This window comes from Piliocolobus tephrosceles, chromosome 10, assembly GCF_002776525.5.
Source record: "Piliocolobus tephrosceles isolate RC106 chromosome 10, ASM277652v3, whole genome shotgun sequence".
Classification (NCBI taxonomy): domain Eukaryota; kingdom Metazoa; phylum Chordata; class Mammalia; order Primates; family Cercopithecidae; genus Piliocolobus; species Piliocolobus tephrosceles.
In genome coordinates, this window is record NC_045443.1 from 22,289,418 (window position 1) to 22,315,720 (window position 26,303).

Sequence of the window (26,303 nt, forward strand, 5' to 3'; positions counted from 1 at the left end):
TCCCCAATTCTAGGTTGCCTGTTCTGCCTTAACTTAAGCGCAACGCCTGGGGAGAGTCCAAATAGCCAAATTTGAAATGAGATCAAGGGCAGTACCGGGAAACTGGTGAATGCATACACTAGTCTGAGTCTTCCCTGATTGAAAACAATGACTATCTAATTTATATTCCTAAAATACGAATTTATAATGTTGGTATTCTCCATGAATCAATTTATTTGGTTGATAAACATAGGAATACCAGAAAAAAATACATGTGACACTAGCTTCTAAAGCAGATTCAGAAGAAAGGCACATTCTCTGGTTATTGAAATGTGTTGCTGGAGCAAAAATTGTGTCTGGGAGATGAGGAAGAACTGAAAACTAAAACTCAGATTTTTTTTAAATGTTGTTAGGATTAATGACGACTGTAAAAAGAATTTAAAGGCACAATTTAGGACACTTTCACAGAACTTCGCCATAAAGTAGTAACATAAATGTATCTATTCATGTAAGAATCTAGGAAATAAAAATAACCTTTATTGCGATGTCCTCTGTTTCTGTGGGACGTAGACGCCGTGTTGATTGCTCATAGCTGTCCAGGTGATATCTTCCAGGCTGTTTCCTGTTTATAGTTTTTGGCTGCTGCATTCCAAATGGAAAAGAACACAAGTTGAAGCTTTATTTAAAAAATGAGGTTTTACCGAACATTTACTCACATTGCTAACTAAGTTCCAAGAAAAAGAAACAAGTGGATGTCTATTTTAATTATCTCAACGACTCCTTCATAAAAATAAAAAGAAAAATTCTTAAGTTATAGTTAAACCTCATTCACATGCCTCTTAAGAAAATATGAAAATAGGATACTATTTTCATATTTGAAATGATGGAAGTTAAAGTACAGAGTCCCATAATCTTTCTCCAGTGATATGGATGGATTATCTTTCTCCAGTGGTATGGATAATCTTTTTTGGATAATATTTCTCCAGTGATATGGATGGATTATGCCCAGGCAATAAAAACAACTGTGTGGTGTTAAAAGGTGATCAGATTAACTCAGGTCAAACTAGAATCCATTTGTTAGACTATCATATGGTTTGGCTGTCATGGGAGAGACCCAGTGGGAGGTAATTGAATCATGGATGGGGGGGCCTTTTCCCGTGCTGTTCTCGTGATAGTGAGTAAGTCTCAGGAGATCTGATGGTTTTAAATAGGGGAGTTCCCCTGCACACGCTCTCATGTCTGCCACCATATAAGATGTGCCTTTGCTTCTTCTTTGCCTTCCACCATGATTGTGAGGCCTCCCCAGTCATGTGGAACTGTGAGTCCATTAAACCTCTTTCCTTTATAAATTACCCAGTCTCAGGTATGTCTTTATTAGCAATGTAAGAATCAACTAATACAGCTATCAGGCTTGTAAACGTTCCACCAGTACATTATTGATTATTCTCTGAATCATGAGGAGTTTTAATCTGATACACTCACATAAATCAGATTGAGCTGCACAGCACCCAGCATCTGCTATGGATTGACAAAAGCATAAAGATCTAAAATTTTTGCCCAAAGATATTACAGTGTTTCATCAGGAGATCCATAAGTCTTATAGAATGATCTAGTCTATCTCCAATGTTATAGCCCTATTCCTAGTCAATGGACTAAAATATCCATTATAAAGAGGCTGAGGTGTGACAGTCTTCACATATTTAAGGTGAATATAAGTCATACCTAGAAATCCGTCATTCCCTAATTTTTTAGTTCAGTTTCACACAGAGATAAGTGGCTAATGAGAAGGTGGAATATTTAGCTCATAAACCTCTAATCTGGAAAAATTTCAAAACTCAAAATTTCTTCCAGAAACATATTGAGTCAGCATTTCAACATAAATAATTAACCTTTTTTTTTTTTTTTTGAAACTGAGTCACACTCTGTCACCCAGGCTGGAGTGCAGTGGCATGAGCACATCTCACTGCAGCTTGACCTCCCAGGCTCAAGTGATCCTCCCACCTCAGCCTCCTGAGAAGCTGAGACTACAGGTGCATTTGCCACCATGCCTGGCTAACTTATTTACTATTTGTGCAGACAGGTTCTCCCTGTGTTGCCCAGGTTGGTCTCAAACACCTGGATACAAGCAATCCGCCCATCTCAGTTTCCCAGAGTGTTGGGACTATAGGTATGAACCAATGCACTCAGCCATAATTGTCTTCCTACACAAATACCTTATAGAGACTATGAAGGCTAAGTAATAATACACTTTAAACTGTTAAGTTACCTAGAAAAGCAAAGGATTCTAGAATTGTGAACTTTGTTGGTTTTGGGGGGGTTATTTTTTGGCCTGGAACTGCAGGTTTAGCTTTTTGAAAAATTCACTGGGTTCTACCATGGGAATTAGGAATGTCCTCAAATAATCAGTAATTTAATCCAAACAAGATATTGCTCTTCCAATTTCCATCAACTGGTGTATCAAGAGAACACCCAAACTATCAAATAGTACATTGCTAGGCTACATGCCAATAAATACACAAATTAAAAAGCCACTGAAAAGATTAGAAAGTAAGACACTAGCAGTGGTTCTGTCATACAGAAAATACTAATATATTTTGACTTAATACAAAGAGAAAGAGGAGGAGAGTATGTTCGTGAACTTTATTTTAGTTTTATTTTTCCTTCTCACAGCCCTCACAAATACTCCTGGAAGTACACTGCATGAGAGGTTGTAGAAAGCCACTATCCTTGAGGCTAAGTATATTTTCCATACAAAACAGGTCTACACCTACATATAAAATGTACTGTCTTCTAGAGTCTTTAATTCTGTAACATTATTGCCCCCACAGGTCCAAAAGAAATGACTTCATGCCCTTCACAAAACTAAGAAGAGGGTGGGAAGAGTAGATGTGTTGACAGAGATTTGAGTCGAAGTTCCACAGATGTAATACGAAGAGACTTTGGCCCTAGACTGTCACTAATTCTCCATGGAGGTTCTACAGCCAAAACCACTTAACTCTAAGTTTTTACAGAATACATAGTATCTTAAGCGCTCTCAAGAAGGAGTTTCCATTAGTGTTATTTTCAAACACACAACTTTTTTCACTCCATTTTAAAAAGTTTGTCATTTGTGGTTTGGCCCCTCAGCAGTGATGAATGACCCTGAAAGACATCAAGAAGTCCAGTCTGGTTTCAATAACCCTGAAGACGTTGGATGCATTTGAAGGGGATTCTTTTTTTCTTTCCAAAACCTTTTCTCAGTTCAATTTTTCTTCTATGCCACATCTCATACAAAAAAATTCTTCAGATTTCCCTAACTCCATGAACTTGACCTCCTATATCCCATTTCTTGAGGTCATCTCATTCTGCTCATCCCCATATCTCTGAAAGATAAGTTCCTTGGTAGTCTAGGACCATCCAAAGAGTGATGAGACTGGTTCTAATCAAACATTTGACCCCCTATTGCCTAAAAGTTTAGACACTCTTTAATATTTTTGTCTTTGTGTCCATGTCCATGCAATAACAAACAAACACTTTGAGGCATTGTTCCCCCAGCATATATAAGCATGGTGGTGGTCCCTTCTCAGACAAAATCATACCTGTTCAGTAAAACAACTTACCAGAAAGTTAAAAAACAAAAACAAAAACAGACAAACAAACAAACAAACAAAAACCCTCCAGAACAGCAGAAGGAAATAAGTCTAAATATAGCTACATGATTGCCTCAACTATTTTGTAGCAGTTTTAAACATGATGTAAAAAATATATAATATAGATTGATTTCCTGGCAAAAGCTTTCCAAATTCCAATCAGTTCCAGTCAGGAGATTGAATATATATTTGTGTTGGTTCACATAAATGGTAAATATATTCATATTTTTTCTAATAGTAACAATTATAACTAATATTAACTTATGACTCACTGTGGAATAATGCTTTTCTACTTTGTGAAATATATTAATTTTTAAGAATTTCTTCAGAATTTTTTAGACACTTCCTTCAAGAAAATTGTATAATCCAGTCATTGATTTAAGTATTATCTAATGGCTAGTGACTCTTAAATTTATATCTCCAAAGCTTATGTCTCTTCTTGGGTTAAGAAGTATCTCAAAATTTGCATGTGCAAAATGTACCTCTTGATTCTACCTCAACAGCTACATCATCTACCCAGAAGTCAAGCCAGTAACCTAGGATTCTTCCTTGAGTCCTCTTTCTGCCTCATCTCCTCCATCCAATCTATCGGCAAGTCTTTATCAGCTCAACCTCTAAAGTGTACACTGAATTTGATCTCCTTTTTTCACAATATCCACTGCAAATGGACCAGAAGCTGTAATTCTAACCGTCCTCCTCTCCTGCCTATATTATTATAATGACTTCTTTACTGATCTATGTGTTTTACTCTTTGTCCTCCATTGACTTCCCTCTACACAGAAAACAACAACATATAAATGAAATTATATTAAAAATAAAAATGAAATTATATTACTCCCTACTTTGAAATCTTCCAGTAATTTCCTATTTCATGTCAATAAAATCTAAACGCTTTCCATGGCTTACAGGGGCCCTCAATCATTGTTCTCACATCATCTCATTTTTCTCTCCTTTACCAGGCTCCAACCACAGTACCCCTCTGTTCCTTGAATACACCAAATTAATTCCTACCTTAAGATCTTTGCATCTGCTAGTTCTCCTGAATGGAATACTCTTTTTCCATAACTTTTCAGGAAAGGTACCTATTTTGTTATTCAGGTCTTGGCTCAAATGCTGGATCTCCAGACGGGCCTTCTTGGAAATGACCACCCTGTTTCAAGTACCCAATTCACTCTCTAATGTCCTCTTTTATTTTCTTCACACAGTGAAACTATGTTATTGTTTTAATTTGCTTATCAATTCCTGCCTCAAGAAAGTGAATTCTGTGACAGGAAGGATCTCACATGTCTTGTTCATTGCTAAAACCCTAAGTCTTGGTACAAAGCACAAGTCAGCCAAAAAAATCTAAAAACACAGGCATATATTTAAAAAAGCTTATTCATATTACATGTAATGTATGACAAAATAATATTGACTATGTTTATAGATTTTATGTAGACACTAAGTAAATATTTGCATCATGGATAAATGAACTGGACTACAACTTACAAGATTCAAGTTTTAATTCTAGCTCTACCACTTAGTAATCTTACGACTTTATTTAAGCCTCATGACATGCAAAATAAAAAGAGCTGGAAAATAAAAGAAGAGACAATGTAATGTAATTCAACTGGAAAATAAAAAGAGACAATGTAATATATTAAGTGGATAAAAAGATAAAATGCATCAGAAAACATGTTTTAAACTATAAAGTGTAGTAGAGCTAAACGGTATTATAAGAAAATGGTGCATGAGTCATAAACTTATTTTATGTTATTTTAATATAAATTTGGAGTAACCAAACTCTCAATTTCCTTTTGAATTAAACATGTATTATCTCTTAGGATAATTTTTTTCTGGATTTATAAAGACAAGCCTTATACATTTGTCTAATTTTAGACTCGTGAGGTTGTACAGAAGCAAGTGGCAATTTTTCTTCACAGGGGTTAAAAAATAAAGCTTATAATCTCTTATAATCTCACTCGTATTAATCTGTCCATTCTGCTGAGACTGTCCTCTATTCATAACTTCCATAACAAAAATAAAGCACTTACAACTCCAGTGTGCTTCTTACAGGACTCAAAAGGAAGCGAACCTTCACCAGTTCGCCAACTGTCATCACCAATCTCATCACTCAAGAGAAACTCATTCAGCTTTTGAACACTGCAAAAAAGCAACAAACACAGAATCAGAGTCGACAATAAAACCACCACCATCAAAATGCTACCTAAATAATAATTTTAACACACAATTATTATGGTGAGTACGATGCCTGAGAGAGTCATTTTTCAAGACCAACTGAGAATTCACCTACATCAACCAAACATCCTAAATTGCCGAGGACAGGGGGGTTTCCAGGACATGGGACTTTCAGTGCTAAAACCAGAAAAATGTCAGAAAAGTCAGGACCACTTGTCACCCTAATTTCAACACAACCTTCTGTGCATTTTTTTTTGCAATTATATTCCTTGTCAAAAACAGTGACGTTGTTTAGGAACTTGGAACAGGGTGGTTAAAAATAACACCAATGAGGAAATTCCTGTTAGTATTCTAATTTTACAAATGATGGGGAGATGAGGTACAGAGAAGCTAAGTAACCTGCCTAAAACCATTTAGCATGTAACATGCAGATCTGGAATCCTTGGCCACTGTGTATCTTGCTTAAGCACTATGTATTATTCACATTTTCTGAAGCTGGCAAGGAGAGGGGCCTCTAGAGTCTTGCTGCTCAAAAGTTTCAGCCAAGAACCAGCAGCATCAGCATCAACTGGGAGCTTATTAAAAACAGAAAATCTCAGCCCTGCCTCCAAATAAGAATCATGTTATGCATTTGACCAACACCCAGAGGCGCTTCACAAGCACCTCTAGAGAGGCCCTGCTCTAGAAGACTGGTTTGCAAACATTCTTTACTGTAACCTCCTTAGGCTGGGCACAAGACTCCTTAGCTCATCTACTCTACCCATTCTAACTTTCTCAAACCAGTGTCATAGGATCAGGATCAAAAATAAATAAGTAAAACAAAGAAAACGATAATGTGGTTTGTAAACATCATCCTAGAAATAAAATAACATACAAAAGGAAATTCAGTGAAGTTGCAAAGGAAAAGAAATGTTCCTTTTGGCAAGCTAGGATGTAGCAAGTGGAAAAAGTTGCTTGGTACGTGCAGCAGCAACTACAGGGGAGGTATTGCCTTTGATAGAAAACTAGAAAATGTATGTATGAAATAAATGGTTTCTTTTTTAAAAATTTTATTTGAACTTACAGTCAAGTTCCACCAGACAAGTCTTCAGAACTTATTTCTTGTGACACAATAACAAAATGAGAAAAAAGTAAATTTAATTTAGTCTGCTGCCTATGATCTTTAAGCGTTTTGGCTTTGCATTCGTTAGAAACATGAAGGAAGACGAAAATCCATTGAGGCAATCTGTTAGCTGTCAAATTGCACTTCCAGGGAACTAAAAGAGGTAATTGTTTAGGAAGAGCTTCAGTTTGTACACTTTCTTTGAGTCTTTGACAGCAAAGTCTGACCACATAGACTTGAAAAACAGTGATTTTATTCCTCTTAAATGGCAGTTATTTCATCCTCACTTTTATAGATTGTAATTGTCATTCTGTTCTTATGTTTTGAAAAGACTTGATTTTAAGAAGTGCAGCTCTGTCAATCAAAGGAATACCTTTAAACAGTCTCACACTATTTCTCCACACAAAAAAAGAAAGTTGAGCAGCCAGGCTCATTTGCCTTTATAACTCCAAATCTAACAATGCCTGGCACATGTCGTTCAAGGAATGTTTGTTGAATAAATCAAAGAAGAGATAAACCAATGATTCAGATATTAAGTAAGGTTGGTTGGTTCAATTCTCCATTCCCATTTCTAGTATAGATACGAATCACTGATCTTTCTAATGTAGCCTCAAAGCTTTTATGGAATAAATGAGCCCCACTCTTCCTGAGCATTGGAAGCAACAATCCCTGACCTTGATTGGGAATGGGGACGACATTCTTTCTTCATAACATCCCACTTTGAAACATCAATGACAAGGACCACCAATGGATGCCAATACTAACTCATCTGTTAGTAGTACTTACTTCCATTCCTTTCCCATGTTCCCAGTCATTCTAGACTCTCTGGCTGAGGATCTCCGGCGCTACCGTTTTGTCATTGTTGTTGTTTGTTCCATGTCTATCTCTCCCTCTAGACTGTGAACTCTTTAAGAGCAAAGATTTTCATCTTTAGAATCTATCCCAATACCTAAAATATAGCATGGTAATTCCTCAAGAAATGCCTAATGAAATAATAAATGGGTAATACAAGAAGCATTTTCTATTCATATGAGGTCCTTTCAGAAATCACAGAGGTAAAAAATTATGGAAAATGCACAAATCCTGACCAAGTGTGAAGTAATTTCCACCATGCTTCCAGGTTTATATTTTTAAAATGCAAATCTGTGCATGTAACAACCTGCTTCTTAAAGTCACAAATGGCATCCAGTTGCCTTTCAGCATCTTTAGCATCATCTAAAAGCTGCTCAGGAGTTTACTCTCCAGCTTCATGCCCTGATAATTCCCACATCAGAGCCCTTCCTCCAATGACACTGAACTACTTTCAATCTCCTGAAGATACCAAGGTTTCTCACTTACTTATCCACCTCTTCCCCTTGAATATACTGCTCCCTCTGTTAAAACACGTTTTACATTTTTTTCTCCAGCTTTCCAAGTCTTACCTATTTTTAAGGATTCTACAAAAGAGCCACCACCTCCTTTAAATGTTTACTGACCGCATAGTTTCCCTTCTCTCTCAAAAAGCTTCAAAGATGCCCATTATGGGCCATAGCATTCTGTGTATAGCTTTATAACGCCATAACCCATCATACGGTAATTAGTTTCCCTTCCTCGTCTCTCTAACTAGGCTGTGGACTCCCTGCAGATTTCAGTCTGTCTTTATCTTTGGAATTCTTAATGCCTAGCAATGTACCTGTATCAATAAATGAATGCACATCCACAGAGATGCTCTGAGGCAGGGGGTAGAGATGGGTAAAATGGTGGTAAGATGGTAAAATGGAGATTTGTAACATACCTAAGATATTTAGGCAACATGGTGGGTACCTTTTATGTATTATCTCGTTTAATTTTCTCAACCACCATAAGCAGGTAACATTATCGTGCTCATTTGACAAGTGAGGAAGCTGAGCTACAGAGACACTAAATCATGTTTGAGGTCACACAATGAGTATTTCCTGGCAGTGCTAGGATTTGAAAGCAGGTATATTTTATACCAATCAATTTGCTACCCTGCCTCTACCACCTTTCTAAATCAGTATTTTACTATTTTCTCATTTGTTTAGACCATTCACAAAAATATTTAAGGTCTTACACTTTGGGTGGGTAGACACAGCTTAAGTACCCTGGACAAGTGCTATATTAATTGGGAAAACAGACTTTGTTGCCAGCAGTCACATGGGTTTTTTTTTTTGTAGGAATTATAAAATTTTGTAAACTGAAATACAAAGACCAGGCCAAAGTATATGCTTTATGATAAATATCAATAACAATTTACTTGACTGAAGGTAATACAGTGGACAAGTCATGCATACATTCCTTTGGGAGGTACATGAGAGCAAAGACATAAAGTTACTTCCCAACAAAGTGACCGATTTGTTTTTCTCTTGGCAAATAGCCTCTTCAGACATAGGTATTGAATTGTGCATCAAACACAATGTATAGAAACCTAAGCTCAAATTATTTATAAAGGACATAACATATTGTTTTCAAAAGAGCAAAACACATATATTACTTCCTTACAAATAAAGCAAAGTGGAGAAGTGAGGCAAGTCTCCTAAAAGAGAAATCTCTCTTCTTTGAGCATTGTATTATTTTAGATAATAGATACTTTTCATTATTCTGTTTTTTGAAAGTAAACAAGAACACTGCATCATCAAATGTCCAGAAAAATCAAATGGTGTGGGGTGCTGGGAGGTGTGAGGAGACAATCCGAATCACACCTGCCTCATTCTTCCATTTTATGAGATATATACAGGTCTCAGTCATTGAATGCCATGAAGACAACTTTGGCTAATAACCCAAACCTTTTTGAAAGAAAGCATAGAATTATTTTGGAACCGAGAATTGAACATGGTATGAAATTTTCCTCCAGTAGAGAAGTTTACAAGTCTCTTACATGCATATATAACACAAGTTTGAGAGTGTGCTTTATCCCATTCTAACCCACCAAGTTTCTAAATGTATTTAAGAGAGCAGTGAGGGACTTAGAATTTCCACAGTTCCTGAAGAGGAGATTTCAAAATCAGCTGACCAAAGTCTCCGATTATAAACAGGCTGCTCAACTCACTGTGGGCCAACTGGCACTAAAGGTTGGTCACGAGTTCCCAGGCACAGAAGAAAATGCTCTAAGTCCAGTCAACACTGGGAGAGCACTTATTTGGGTTCCCAGAACTAGCACACAGTGGGAAAAAGGATTAATGTTCTCTGTGGACCAGCCATCTCTGTAGGAACTGCAATTCAACCACTGAAACTCATTTGAGAGAATCAGGCTTTTATAAGCAGATTTTGTTTGGCCTACGGCTTGGGAAATCTGGAACTGAGCCCTGAAAAAAGACTGGTCTTTATCAAACTGGCAAATATCTTTTCCATGAGATGTGCAAAAGGGAGAGTGCTAAGCAGAAATATACAGGGATACCCATTCTCCACTGTACTAGGATTTACTACCACAGAATTATATACCACGGATTGGAGGGACACCCCTAGATTGTTTTGTTTTTTAATCAACTCAAAGTCCTTTTAATGTTTGGTAACCTCCTGATTTCAGCGGTGTTATCTATTGCAAGTTATCAACTGCTTTCTACCTCCACTTGTAGTATAAAGTCAAATTCCAAATAAAAGTGCAACCATGAAAGGGACAGTTGTTGAGTAGAGAAAATGAAAATAAGGACCAAAATAGCAGACTCTGGCCATTTATCAATTTTATTGTTTGAAGTAGCTTCTCTTCCAGAGCACTGCCTAATTTGGAAGTGGGGCTACAAAAAGTAGTCAGGGATATGGACAAGTGTCTCAGAAGGCAGAACAATAAGAAAATGAGGGCAGATGTGGCTAGAAGGCTTGAGCTTTAGACACTAACAGCTCTAGAACTGGTTGTTAATGATATGTCTCAGAGGTTGACATTGAAACTATATTACACTATCATATTCTGTAAGAATTTGGTTTATAAGATGATTTATATGCATTTTAATTTTATTTGGCATTAAGCCATTGTTAAGCCAGTGCAAACTATTGGCTTAAAGCTGAAGATTCTGGTATTTTGAATAATAAAGTCTAGTTTTCTCAGTAATATATAGACTCTAGCAAAATTATCTCATTTTAAAAGTCTCACAAATGATGTTCTATGTTTCCGTCAATTGCAACATGATACTTCATATATTTAAAGGCTCAATTTTCCAATTTTTCTTCAATATTGCAACATCTTGGCATTTCTTTCAAAAGCCAGATATAAATATGATAATGACTGTTTACAAAGCATTCTGAGGTTTTATAGGTTTATAAAGAGCATATATCTAAAATGAAAAATTCCTTTTTAAGACAGCCTTATTTATGGGAGCATAAGACATATAGACTATGGTATAGGCAGTGTATCATCTAGTTTGGTAACATTTATATAAGTAAAAACGGTGGAAAAATTGTCTTACCATATCACATCTATTTTTATAGCTGTGCATTATGAGAAATTATAAAGAGACAAAAATCTGCACTGGTTGGAAACACTATAGAAGCATATTTAAATGAGCAAAATACAAAATGGTTTTACAATTCTTACCATTTTCAGAGACTTTAAGCCTGGATTTTTTTCCAGATTAAACTCAAATTAAAATAGTAAATGTGGTGATGTGAACATTCTCTGTCACTATTGTTGCCAATATAAACTGGCACAGTTTTAGTGGAAAACATTATGGCTGTATTCATTTTTAAAAATCTTAAAAATGTGTGCCCTCTTTGACCTACTACCACTTCAGTGGAAAGCAACATATTCATCAACGACCTCAAAAATGTGCATATTATTAAAACTAGTATCCTCACTTCTAGAAATCCAACCTGAGAAAATTATCAGAGAAAAGTTTAAAGATAAACAGAGATGTGTGAACTTCCATGTTATTGTTAGGGAGAAAACAGAACCAGTCTAAATGTTCAATAAAAAGGTAATCATTAAATAAATTAGAATATTTCCAACATAGAATATTACATAGTCAGTAAACATGGCGTATTATAAAACTTAAATGAGGGGAGAATAATTTTTAAAAAGTCTAATCAGGAGACAAATGCTAGATAAATCTAAAATTTTTGTTTTGAAATAATTATTTTTACATGAAATAAATAAAAGACTGAAAAGTAGCATACCATAATTTTTAACAATGGTTATCTCCTGCTGGTGATTTTAATGTTCTTTTTTATATTTTTTCAAATACTCCCATTAGCACACATAGCACACATCATGTCTATTATCAATAAGTAAAAAATGTCAAACACTTCAGTGCATACCTTATGATGGCTTTGACTGCAAATCTGACCACTGTGGAGAGCAGGAACAGTGGTGTGACCAGGATGTGGAAGAGAGACAGTGAAGCAAAGGCCTCTGCAGGTTTCAGATTGTTTCCACTGGCATACGCATGGGTCACAAACGTCTGTGCAAAGAAAGGAGTTCTTTAGAGAAAGCTGGAAAAAGTTTCACACATGCGTACATTCAGTCTTATCTGAAAAACCTAACATATTCTGCTACGCCAGTATGTCCGTTGTAACTATGATAACAATGACTTCATCCAAAACTCCCTAATTAAAACAATACTTGCTTTTGGTGAGTCCTGAAAAGTTTACCTGCAATTATGGTGGCAAACTTATGAGAAAGTTAGAAAAAAATTCTACTTACAGATTACATAATTGACTCTGTCAGTTACTAAGTAGGAGGAATAAAGGGGTGGAGAATCCAGAGTTTTTGACAACCAGTCAAGCCCTTTCCAAGCAATACTAAATATTCCAGGAGAAAAAATAATGTTCTCTTGTTTTGGGGTCCTCACTGTGGATCTTTACTAAAACTGTCAGCATTAATACCCAAAGAATACTTATTTACATTTTTTTTTTGAGACAGGGTATCACTTCATTGCCCAGGCTGGAGTGCAGTAGCGTGATCATGGTTCACTGCAGCCTCGACCTCCCCAGGCTCAGGTGATCCTCCCACCTCAGCCTCTCAATGAACTGGGACTACAGGCATGCGCCATCACGCCCAGCTAATTACATTTCTGCAAATAATACCAGTTGCCGATTTTGTCACTTTAGTATGAAATATAATGCAATTATAGAATTTTCTGGTTGATGTTCTGGCTCCATCCTGTTGTAAGAATGTCTGGGAACTAGATCATTAAGATTAGAACAGTTAATTCCCAACCACTGTTCATTTTGCAATGTTTGCTAATGTACCAGTGTACATTTGGCAATGTTTTGATTGTTGTAACTGAGGTTGCTACTGGCACCTGGTAGCTAGAAGCCAGGGATGCTGCCAAACGTCATAACACAGAGGGCAGCCCCTAGAACAAAATTTATTTGGATCAAAATGTCCATAGTGTCTTTATTGAGAAAGTCTGGATTAGAACTCTTGCAATGGAGACGGCAATAGAAGGAAGTCACAGAGGTGAGGTAATATACATTACTACCCACACATTCTTGCTCATAAATCATTTATAAACACCGACTTGGTTTCATTTCTAAAAGCAAGAAAAAGTGTCTTACAGCAAGAACAGCTGCTATGGGAATTGCTGCATTCATGAAGACTGTGGAAAGAAATAAAATGCATTAGTTTTCATTGAACTGTGAAAACATTTTCAGTAACTTTAATCATCTATTATTGCTTTAAATTTCTTTGAAGACAGGAAGAACAAAGAGTATTAAATGTCATTGTGTCTGAAGTCCACAAACATTTCACAGTTAATATCTACTTGTCTGCAGTTTTATGAGCTCCCATACATTAGTCTTAACTAGCATCTTTTTCTTTATTGAATTTTTTTCTTATGAAATGTTAGAATTCATATAAAATCATCCTTTAATGATAAAAATTATTAGAACTTAACAAATGTGTATTCTAGAGAGGGGTTACAGTGTATCTTTTGTTTAGTCCACTAAACTAATTTAAATATGTGAAATCAGGTTATTACACAGATTAAAAATAAGAATTTGATATCACTTCAGGTTCTCTTTCCAGCAGTGATATTAATATTCATTTATGACCCTTTCAGTTAATAAAATAACTCCATATCCTGCATATCCTGGACTCTATGCATGTCTAAATATCTCTCCTGGAATATATTTAACTATCATTGGATCAGCATGATATGCCTAGTTGAAATAAGAAAAACTCACATTTTAGCCTGAAATACTAGTGTTTGGAAGTAACAGTAAAAAAAAAATCCAAGTTGATGATTTATAGTCGTATAGTCATAAACTATAGAATTTTAGGAACCGAGAAACCAAAGATGAACTGAATTGCTGATAACAGAGCCAGGCAACAGCAGAGTGAGAAGCTAGAATCTAATTATCTTAACAGTAGAGGACTCAGGTTTTAAAAATCTTCTGCTCTCAGGGATTATCCTTACCACTGTACATAGAACAGAATCAGACTGTGCTTTTGCCAGTCCAGATATGACTTAGTTGTCAAACATAGACTCAACAGTACCACGAATCCAAACACTGATCTGAGTTTTGTAATAACACAGATGAGGAGCCACATTTCTGTCTCAACCTTCTTTCTCTGACTATTGTCACCTTGTTTTATTTTATTTTAAGTTCTGGGATACATGTGCAGGATATGTAGGCTTGTTACGTAGATAAACATGTGCCGTGGTGGTTTGCTACACCTATGAAGCCCAGCATGCATTAGCTACTTTACTCCTCACTGCCCTCCTCATAGGCCCCAGTGTGTGTTGTTCTCCTCCCTGTGTCCGTGTGTTCTCATTATTCAACTCCCACTTATAAGTAAGAACGTGGTGTTTGGTTTTCTGTTCCTGGGTTAGGATAATGGCTTCCAGCTCCATCCATATCCCTGAAAAGGACATGATCCCATTCCTTTTTATGGCTGCATAGTATTCCATGGTGTACATGTACCACATTTTCTTTATCCAGGCCATCACTGACGGACATTTGGGTTGATTCCATGTCTTTGCTATTGTGAATAGTGCTGCAATAAACATACACAGCATGTATCTTTAAAATAGAATGATTTACATTCCTTTGGGTATATACCCAGTAATGAGATTGTTGGGTCAAATGGTATTTCTGGTTCTAGGTCTTTGAGTAATCACCACACTGGTCTTCCACAATGGTTGAACTAATTTACATTCCCATGAACAGTGTAAAAGCGTTCCTATTCCTCCAAAGCCTCACTGGCATCTGTTGTTTCTTGACTTTTTAATAATTGCCATTCTGACTGGCGTGAGATGGTATCTCGTTGTGGTTTTGATTTGCATTTCTCTAATGATGAGTGATGTTGAGCTCTTTTTCATGTTTGTTGGCCACATAAATGTCTTCCTTTGAGAAGTGTCTGTTCATGTCCTTTGCCTACTTTTTAATAGGGTTTTTTTTTTCTCATAAATTTAAGTTTCTTGTAGATTCTGGATATTAGACGTTTGTCAGATGGATAGATTGCAAAAACGTCTTCCTATTGTGTAGTTTGTTCACTCTGATGATAGTTTCTTTTGCTGTAATGTCACCCTATTTTCTAAGTGTATTCTTTTCTTTTTACCTGCTTTGTAGCAGATGCATATGAAGCACTTGACATAGTGCCTGAGATGGAGTGTACGCTCAATAAATGTTTGTAGTATTCATTATTTTCTTTAATCTTTACAATCCTACATGGTAGATGTTATTACTAGCTCATGTTACAGATTAAGAAACTGAGGCAAGGAGGATATAAGTAATTTTCTCAAGGCCATACTACTACAAAGTGTCAGAGCTAAGATTCAGAGCCAGCTCTGTTCAACTCACCACCAAAAAAAAAAGACTGTACTGAACAAAATAATAAAACTTGAAGTGATCAAACTGGAATTTTGCTCCATTGACTCAAGAATCCAAGCTGCCTATCAAGAACACAGGATAACGTACTTTACCCCTCATTACTTCTTATTGTTCTTCCCTAGGATGGCCTCCTCTACCTTCTCTCCTCTTGGATTTGCCTCAAATACCAACCCAACTCTCATCTCTAGAGACACACAAGCTGGATTCTCATTTTACCTCAGCCCTTTAGCAGCTGGATGATTTGAAAGAAGTTCAAGCTACCTAAGTTCTGTATACATCAATCTTTTAATTTCTAAAGTGCAGTTAATAATAAAATCTAGGCCAGGCATGGTGACTCATGCCTGTAGTCCCAGCACTTTGCGAGGCTGAGGCATTTGAGCCCAGCAATTAAAGGCTGCAGTGAGCTAAGTTTGCACTGCTGCATTCTGGCCTGGGTGATAGAGTGAGGCCCTGTCTCAAAAAATACATAAAAATAAATAAATAATAGAATCAAAACTCCTGGGCTGTTGTAATAATTAAATGAGATGGTATATGAAAAACCACTTATGGCAATAGTTGGCTAGGTATACTCTCAATATATCTTTGCTGTTGTTGCTGTCATTATTTCTGGCTGCATCCATCCTTCTTATGAGAATTTCAGTCCTCTGAAGAGAAGGATGTATATCGAAGGGGCCACCAACTTAGAGTAGTACAATATAAGCAAGCGAATCTTGATCAGCCTGTCTTCTAGCATTTTGACACCGTGTTAGTGGTGCATTGCTGGAAGATAAAACTCCTTCCAACTTTACGTCTAATACATCAAGCGTTCGGATTAGAATAAAAGAGTTATATAAGCCAAATATTTTCTCTAAATCTATTTCACAAAAGAAATGTTTATAATCTTTAAATTCTAAAGGAGTTTGCAATTCAAGAGGAAACAATATATAAACTTCCCAAATTTTAATTTGCTAAAGGTCTTAGGAGCAACAGAGATGAGCACAACTGACACATAAATCAAACCAAATATCAGTGGGAGTAGTTTTGCTAAGTTTGTGTAAATTATACTAACATAAACCCTGTTATTCATGAGAATACTCAGAGTCATACTTTGAGAAAAAAAAAAAAAGCAATATTTTTGAAACAGTTGCTTTTACAAGTTAGAGTTGAAGATGAAAGAACTCTGTATTTTGAAATTCTTGAAAATATATTGGAACAAAGGGTTTTATGTGAATGAAGTTGGGTTTTCTTCACCTGAAAATGATATAGTTTTTTTTCCTCAGTTTTCAAAAATGGCTGTATTTTCTTGACAATCTTCAAGAAAATATGAAATCATAAGCTCCCAAGGAGACAAGCTAGGAAGCTGCAAATATTTTTAACCCTTTTCCCATTTAGAAAATAAAAAGTGTAACTCACTGCCAGTACTCATTTAGTTTTACATAAACACACTCTTTGAGGCTGAAGCAAATCTGATTGATTTTTAATGTGAAAATAAAATGTAAAAACTGTTCTTGGAGTTATTTCTAAACACAACTAACAAGAGAATTGTCACAATCATCTGAATCATCTATTTAGGAAAAAATCGGATTCATCAAATGAATCTTCGGCCAATGCTGTTCAAGAAAGATGTTAACATCACGTGTAAGAATGCTATGTTTTCTAGGATTTGACATTTTTAGCGGTTGAGAGAGTTAGTATATTTTGTAAACGGAAACACCACTACTAAAAACAGAATGCTACAAATAGAATGATGCCTTTTGTTTCCAAAGTCGATATCCTAGAGTGATGCAAAATAATAATAAAAGCAAGATGTTTTGTGGCAAAGTTTTCTTGGCGTAAAAGCTGCAGCCACAAGAGCTACCTGTGAGTATTCTGAGACAAAAGCAAAAAGAGTTAAAGAATCTTTGGGGACAAAAAGATCAATCATAATGTGGTCAAATCAATTTCAGTAAACACATTTTTACTGAAAACCAACTATTTATCCTAACTGAACTGATACAAAGGTTTTAATCACAGTTACTATTATCATCACCATCTTCATTTTACTGATGAAGAAAACCAAGGATTTCAGTTTGTAGAGTAACATAGTCAAGGGCACACTAGTTGTGAGGAATCAAATTCAGGTCTACTTGACTCTAAACCTGTGCTTACTTTGGTCTTTAATTTAAATGTAAACAGCCTCGTGTGGCTGGTGGCTATTGGACAGCACATGTTTAGAAAATAAATAGGTGCCCTTGAAGAACTAGAATGTTTCACTGATCACAATCTAAACTGAACAGACTGTTGGTTATTCTGGTTGCCCTTAAAGTCGCCTGTTCTTACAGCAACAGCAACTTACTGGAGAGTGATGTATAAAGTGCAAAGGTTTTGAGACTAGACAGTTCTTTCATTCTTGTTTCCTCCACGCTTTTGCAGAAAATGTGTTCCCAGGCATACAATTTTAGAAGTTTGATGCCTTTCAATATTTCATTTGTTTTCTTCAGTCTCTCAGTGGAATAATCCTATAAAACAAAGAAAGTAAAATAATACCAGTTGCATCCAAGTGAATCAGAAAGGCAGGACCATGTAATGGACGGGGATTGAGGAGATCTTGATTTCTTACTGGTCATGTCACTCACTAATTAGGTTGTGAAATTCCCAGGAGAAGCAGTTAAGCCCTTTGTGCTTCATGGAATAAAGAGTTTAGTGAGATGGCCTCAACATTTCTTTCCACCTAAAAACATGTATGTCTCTGTTGCCGTGGTTTACATAAAAGCTAAAAACAACTTTCTAAAGTTTCACATGATTTCCTTGAATCATGTCTGCAGATAATATAGACATAAATTTAAATAATTAATAAGGAGACTTATAATGACTCCTAACATCTAACTTATTTTCTTCTCCAGTCAACTCTATCACTCATACTTACGGGAAGAAAAATAATAAATTTAAGAAAAGTTAGTGGGCTTCTTATTTGAAAATATGAGGGTACAGTGTTATGTGCATTCATATTCCATCTTCATAATTCAGTTATTGAAACTACGCCTATTATCTTAGCTATCAAGAGATTTCCACATACTTCTTTGTAAGCTCTTGGTTAAAGCCTAATTTAGATTCACTTATAACTTGCAATAATTGTAGAGAGATTTGTAGCAGATACAAAAGCTTCAATTTAGCCAGCTGTTTTCAGCTTCCTTTATCACCACGTTATACTAGAATTACTAACAAAGTACAATGTGACTAATTAGCTATCAAAGAGGGCAGTAGAGTGGTCAAAAGACAGATAAGAGAAAGCAAAAGTAGCAAACAGCCCGGTTTTTGTTCAACGTTTTGTCTTTACAGGGTCTTAAATGCCTATCAAATGATTGTTCAATGAGTAAATGATTATGGTATGAATAGCTAAACGAAAGACAGATGTTTAGGACTCATCATGCCCCTCTTAAGCTGCTCTTCCACACCTTTCTGTATTTGTGTGCTGGAATAAAAAGGATAGATGGCTCAGACGGAAATAATGAGTAACCTACCTAAAGTAGCAGAAAAACAAGTGATAAAAATCGCTTGCGTGACATGCAACTCGCTTGTCACAGTAGAAACACGAACTTGAGAAACAATCCCGTCAGTGGCAGCGTCTCTACATTTTATGCCTGATTTACAGACAGCCTGGCTCATATTTAATCAAACTTTATTTGTAAACATGCTGTCAACATTTTTATTATTTGCAAATATTTCCCTATAAACAGCAAATTCATGCTCAAATAAAAAGATTTCATGGCAAATTGAAGCCAGAAACGGTCAGTAACTGGGCTTTTTCTTGCTTGCCAACTTGACCAGAAACATATTCAGCAAGAGCAGCTGCCACTGAAACATGTCAGTGTGACCCCATAGATATTCACATGGTTTGAGTCTACCCTAGGGAAGAATAATTTCAGAAGCAGCAAATTTGACCCTTCCCTTGTGCGTTGATCCATTTCTTACACGTCAATAACTGACATTCAGTAGCCTCAAAGTATGCTTAAGAGGATTCTTTAGACAAGTGATCTAAGAAGACTGAAAGCCTTATCACCTCATGGTACTTTAAAACATCAGGAACTGTAATTCTAGTATTTCGAGTCTACGATCATTAAGTTTTGAATTTCCAATCCACTTTTAAGAATTGTTTTTGCAACATGGAAAATACACATTTGCTGCCGAAGAACTGAAGTGAAATATAATTGTTTCCAAATTTTCTTGAGTGGCATGTATTAATTTCCTACATTATAAAATTAAAACTGCATTTCTCGATTTTTGTATTTAAATTTCCAAAAGATATTACTTACAAGTGTACTTTTCTGAGCCTCTGCCAACTTTGTAGCAATAAAGTACTGAATTGGCGCAAGGAGCACAATGACAGCTGCACCAACCAATGCACTTGATCCAAGTAAATTATAGAGCAGAATCACGCCCATTATGATCTAGAGAGGAAAACACATGGAAAAGGGAAAATGAATGGGGGTGTGGGAGCCATTGCATGAAAGGAAATACTTTTTAGTGTAAATGTAGTATTTCTTAATTATTATATTAAGTTTATTTGGAAGTCAACGGTATTAAGGTTCTCCAGAGGGACAGAATTAACCATCAAGTCAACCCAACTGTGACAGTTGGGTTTTACTCTGATTTATTTGGGGAAGGCTAAGTGCTAGGAATGTATTTTTAGTACAATAATCTGTGCAACTGATGTCAAACCAATTTATTGCATGAAGTTGCAAAGTGGTCCCATGACGTTTTTGAGCTTCTAAAGTAGTCTTCAAATTTTTAAAAGGGCATAAATTTTTTCTTGAAAATGCTGTCACCCACCATAAATTTGACATTCTATATTCTCTTGGAATTGTACTAGCTTTTCAAGGCTGAGAGGATGAAAAACAGCGGGCAGCATCATGTGAGTAGAGGATGGTTGTCCGTGGGCTAAAAGAGAATGAGCTGAGCTCCTCACCTCCTTATGACTCCAGACGTCACTTACTGACAAGAAGCCTGGGGGTAACTAAAACTGTTAAAAAGCTAAAGTTGGTGCCCTGTCTTATTATACTTCTCTTTCCCCAAACCGAGGGCAAAACCATTCAGACCTATCTTCTCTGGTTTGCTATTGTCTTCTTTTTCCTTTAAAACTCAGAATTTACCCCTGCTTTCCTATCCTCTCTCTCTCTGATTTATCACGGCTCAAAACATCAATTAATGAACTGTATCCATGCAGTTCAAGTAATATAATTTATGCCTGTATGCTAATGGTAATAGCTTAATAGCAGCTTTCTGGGGGCAATGACACGTTTACTGCCTAGCTAATTAGGTAGTTTGGGAAATCCAATAAAAACAAAAAATTCCTTAAGGTCACCCATGATGCAGTCATTCAGAGATTTTTGGTGCACTTGAAATTATACCACCTAGGCAGCTACCTAATCCACCTTTATATAAGTACATTTTGATAAAATGAGACAAAGTACATCTTAAATCCTACTCTGTGCCAAGCACTGTGCATACTACATACTTTTATTTGCCTTGGTTTTCTATTAAAAAATGAAAAGGCAAGCAATAAGTTAAAAACTAGCATCTTCTTTATTACTTTATGCACTTTAATAAATGTGAGACACAGGGACTTAGATGACAGATTGTATCAGATAAGATGTAGTGCTTGAGCTTCGTCTACAGAATGCAACATTTGAGATAATTAAAAATGTCCAGCTTATACAGAAGAAAAACCTGAGTATATTTCTTTTCTTTCTTTCTTTTTTTTTTTTTTTTTTTTTTTTTTGAGATGGATTCTCGCTCTGTCGCCCAGGCTGGAGTGCAATGGCACAATTTCGGCTCACTGCAATCTCCGCCTCCCAGGTTCAAGCGATTCTCCTGCCTCAGCCTCCCAAGTAGCTGGGATTATAGGCATATGCCACCACATCCAGCTAATTTTTTGTATTTTTAGTAGAGACTTGGTTTCTCCATATTGCTTAGGCTGGTCTCGAACTCCCAACCTTAGGTGATCCTCCCACCTCGGCCTCCCAAAGTGCTGGGATTACAGGTGCGAGCCACTGCACCTGGCCTAAAAACTGAGTATATTTCTTTTGCCATTTAGCCAATTAGGGGAAGAAGAAAACATGTGTCTTTAACTAAAATGTTATTTTACATAGGAAATAGCTAAATAGCACTCCAGTTTGTCACTGTTCCTACCATTTTATACAGTTTGTCATTCTGCAGTATACTAACTATTGAAACTATGGGATGGATTAAAGCAATTGCTCTCGTTTAGAAATGCTATAAGAGAGCTTGCCAAAATAAAAGGGGTCAAACCATGGCTCTGTGACTTACAGGAATCGAGGCGATAATACTAACAACTAACAATTACTGGATTCCCAGGAAATGCTGAGGACTTGCTAGATGCTATAGACCTATTCACCTATTTAACCTTGACAATTCCCACAACTGTATGAGAAAGATACTATTATTATTTTCATTTACAGTTAAGAAAACTAGGGCTTTGAGGAGTTAAGCCCTTGTGTAAATGAGGGGCAGGGCAGATATTTGAACCCAAGCAGTATAATTTCTAATTTCTCTTTCTTAACCTATGCTATAACATTTCTGAGTCTCAGCTTCCTTTTCTATAAAAGAGTGTAATATTTGCACATTCAAAAACTAGCCACCTTTTATGGAGCTAAATACGTTACTGTTCTTTTTATTTCCTCTGCAAACAAAAATCATACTTATATTGATCTACCTACCTGAACAGGCATAGCCCATAGATTGGGACACAGGAACAAAAACCACATGAGTTGATTAGTTTCAATGGCAACTAAGTTGTTGATCTGTCCCAGAGTCATCTCCCCCATGGATAAGTTAGACGTAGAGAGCCTAAGGATTTTATTATAAATCATGGCCTACCAAAAAAAAAAAAAAAAAGAGTACATAAAGCTCTACATTTAAAAATGACACTATGATTTTTTCATTGAAAATAAATAACAAACATTTAATTTTTTTTTGAAAAAAAAAGAAAAGAAAAATTCTATAAGGTCATCTTCTTAAATCGACCACTACAGTTATTTCTATTTCAGTATACTTATTTCAACAAAATACAGACTTATTTTTTTTCTAGTGATATAGTAAAAATATGCATTAAACTTTAAGCATAAGCTCTAGAACAAACAGAAAAAGGTAAGTAATTGTAAGATTTCAAAATATTTTTCTTCACATTATTTTAAAGTTATTTTTAATTCAACAGGTTTGTTAATTAGCTCTGTTTCTTTCATTAAGTAGAGCATAGAAACGTTGTTGTTGTAATACCAAAATGAACATGGAATGAAGAAAGAAAACTGAAGCTATTATTATTCTTATCACTGAATGGTATATAGCATTCTTAGGAAACAAATACTATTCACAGCCTTTACATACCAGCAGAGCTCCACGGAGGTTAATGCCAGTCTCTATGGTTACATAGTAGGAAGCCTGCAAAAATGTCCTTTGCAGAATAAGAGCCAAGAAGAGAAGAACTGCTAGAACATAAGCGTTTTCAAGAAATTCCTTTGATGAAAGGGTTTCTGAAATCTTGTCCCAAAAGAAAAAAATGTGACAAATTAAAACTCATCTTTTCATAGACCAGGTGTACAGTTTGCATTTACTACAAGATGCATAATATTTAAATATAAAAATTCAATGTATGTATAATACAGCAGTGAAATACAATGCAAACCAGTGAAATACAATACAAATCCATAAAATCCCTGATTAATGAGTGACGGAAATGCCTAATTGAAGAAAAAAAGGTAAAACGTATTTAAAAAAATTAGAATGCATTTCCTGCAAAAGTATATCCAACTTTAGTAAAATGGTAAGCAGTAAATAAAAAGGCGAGTTAGTTTACACTCTAATTTGGAAGTAGAAGCTACAAAATTGATAGCTGGTCAGCAAGACCAATGGAACAAATATACAATTTTGGTAGCCTTATTAGTTTAAAATAATTCTACTCAGTTGCCTTTTTCTGATTTTCAGATATCTTAATTTATACTAATAAAATAAATAGCAAATTGTAAAATAGGTAATTTGTCTATATCACCCATGCAACACTACCGGTAACAAAACATGACTTACAAAATTTTGTTTTAGTAGGAATATGACTGAATTCAACCTAAGGATATCCAAAATTGATTTTTGTTTGTAACAATAGCATATGGTAACTTGTTTGTTAGAAAAGAAGGAAAGATAACATTTAACTAAGTACATTATATCAGTTTGGACACTCTTTATTTTCTATGATTTAGACCTAGTAGAATTTTACTTCTGGTCCCTTCCTCTTTTTTCGTGGGAATATATACAAATGTACAAGTCCTATTCCTTCTCAGAAAAACATCTGACTGATATGTGCAAGGGAGAAGGGTAATGGATAAACTCTGTGGAATTTAGATATCTGTACGTAATTAGGCTAGTAGAGACAAAACATCACCAAAGTGTATTAGTGGTGAAAATACCTGGTTCATTTCAATTATAATTGAACACTAATGTGTGCAAGGATCTGGGCTAAGCATTGTGAACACAAATATGAATGGCTCACCGTAATTGTTTCATAAGCTTACAACCTAGGTAGATAAGCATATCTCAAGTAATAGGCTTCAGTAAGTGCCAACATAAAAAGAGTGTGTTAAGGGACTGTCAACGGGGGTCAAATTCCAGCTAGGACGATCAGAAAAGGCCTCACTGAAGAGGCAACATTTAATGTCAGTTCTCATATTGCATAACATTTTAATAGGTGATGGAAAGATGGCAGGAAATCACATTGAGAGAATGGAAAAGGAAAATGGATTCGTCTGGCGATAGTTTCTATCTGTGGAACTACGAAAATCAATACTTAGAAACTAGGAAGTTCACAATGCAGTCTTTATTAAAAATAGAAAATAAAAATTATATATTTTTGATAGTAAACACATAGTATTTTATACTATTAGCCCCAATATAATAACATAATATCTAATAAAATATCACAATGTGACTTGCCCTGATCATTGTGAAACAGGGTGGTGGTTTTTATTATATAAGAAAAGAGAAATGTACAATATTACAAACCACATTTCTAGTGTTATTGGTCATAGGCTTCTAAAGAAGTGACTCAGCTAGCTCTCATGTAAAAAAATTCTTTAAAGGATTGCTATAAAAATTAAATAAAACAATCAATGTGCAATTTCTACACAAAATTTCTGGCACACAGTAAATGCTTGCTAAATGTTTACAGGCTCTGAATCTGAGAAATAATTTTGTTTGGCAGATTCATTCAATGAATAAATATATAAACACGTGATTTTTTTCTAAAAGGAAAATTACTATTTTCTTTCCTTTAAAAAGCATTCAATTCTCTGAAAAAAGGAGCCTATTTGAACAACCCATAAAACTGCATTAATAAAAAGTGACAATCACAATGAAATCCACCAATAATATGTTTCCTTTGAAAAGCACCAGGAACTTACTCCAGTTGTGTTGTTTGTCCTATTCTGGGTTTCATTCACACGCTGAACTATTCCAGAAATACAAAGCGGTCCAGCAAAACCCAGTAAGTCAGCCAGATAGCGGAATGTGCTACTAAGTAGAATTGGTCGCCCAAAAGCTCTGTACATTGCAAGCCATATAGATGGAGTCCGATTTGGATGATCCGCAACTTTTTTCTGGAAAAAAAAAAAAAACAAAAAACAGATGTAACAAAATAAAACTGCTTAGAGCAGTCACGAATCTCAAGTATGGAAATTCCTTCTTATACTTCAAAAATATTTTAAGGGTTTAAAAATTGATGTTAATGTGTGCCTTTCAACACAGCATGCATAATTCTGTATCCTTGCCTTCTATGCAAATTGTAGCTACTGAATGCATTTTAATAAAATAGAAAGAGAAGTAAACAAGACAGTTTTTCTAAGACTCTGTGTTATTTTAGTTATCAAAGGATGACACAGGATCCTTAAAGCCTAATTCATTTTCACTTTTCTTTGATTTGGTAAATGTGTATTTGTCATGAAAATTGCCAAATAACATTACATAGCAAGCAAAAGAGTAAAGCACAAAGATCAAGGTTACAGGCAGACTGGTCAAGATTTCTGGAGTTACTAGATTACCACAGGTTTGCCTATCCGATGATTGCAAACTAAACAAAACAGATTATCCCAATTTCAAGTTGTTGCTTCTCCATGGTATTTCTTATCTCCCTGAATGGTAGTCAATACTTTAAAAAATTATGGTAGACTTGTGTTTCCTAGGTATTCCTCAAAGAAATACAAAATGAAGAACAGTATTTATACTTAAGTCAACTCGACTTCACACAGCTACAGTTGTTTGTTGTAAATAAAATTTTAAGACCTGAGCAATCATCATAATTAAAACTTAGGGAGGAGGTAGATAAAGTTTTTTCACTGTGATGAGGAAGTCAACTCATTGGAGTAGAGTTCAATTTCGTTCCCAATGCAACCCCCTGTTAAAATAAATGATTTGTTTTCCAAAGTTTATGTAGACATTAACACACCAAGTTCAAGCTAATCTCTCTTGTAAAGAGAACTCAGAAAAATTAAGCTATGCTTAGGCAAGACTGCAAACATCTTTACTTTAACAGTTTTAAAAATTTTATGCAATACTTTTCCCAGAGGTGAAACCAGAGAAATGACTCAGATTCATTTGTTGTAACTTTTTCCTGCCATTTAAACTCATAACAC

The 26,303-nt window shown here is 35.5% G+C and overlaps 1 protein-coding gene across 1 annotated transcript in view; it reads right to left on the minus strand.

Moving 5' to 3' along the window:
* The window catches only part of ABCC9 (ATP binding cassette subfamily C member 9), a 141,681-nt gene that overhangs the window by 85,677 nt on the left and 29,701 nt on the right, over positions 1-26,303 (minus strand). Inside the window, exons 7-15 of the mRNA XM_023208931.1 lie at positions 25,077-25,271; positions 23,014-23,166; positions 22,347-22,502; positions 19,923-20,057; positions 17,966-18,128; positions 13,375-13,415; positions 12,133-12,275; positions 5,642-5,750; positions 514-621 (exon numbers count right to left, since the gene is read on the minus strand). Coding sequence (XP_023064699.1) covers positions 514-621; positions 5,642-5,750; positions 12,133-12,275; positions 13,375-13,415; positions 17,966-18,128; positions 19,923-20,057; positions 22,347-22,502; positions 23,014-23,166; positions 25,077-25,271 — 1,203 coding nt within the window. The remainder of the gene's footprint in view (positions 1-513; positions 622-5,641; positions 5,751-12,132; positions 12,276-13,374; positions 13,416-17,965; positions 18,129-19,922; positions 20,058-22,346; positions 22,503-23,013; positions 23,167-25,076; positions 25,272-26,303) is intronic.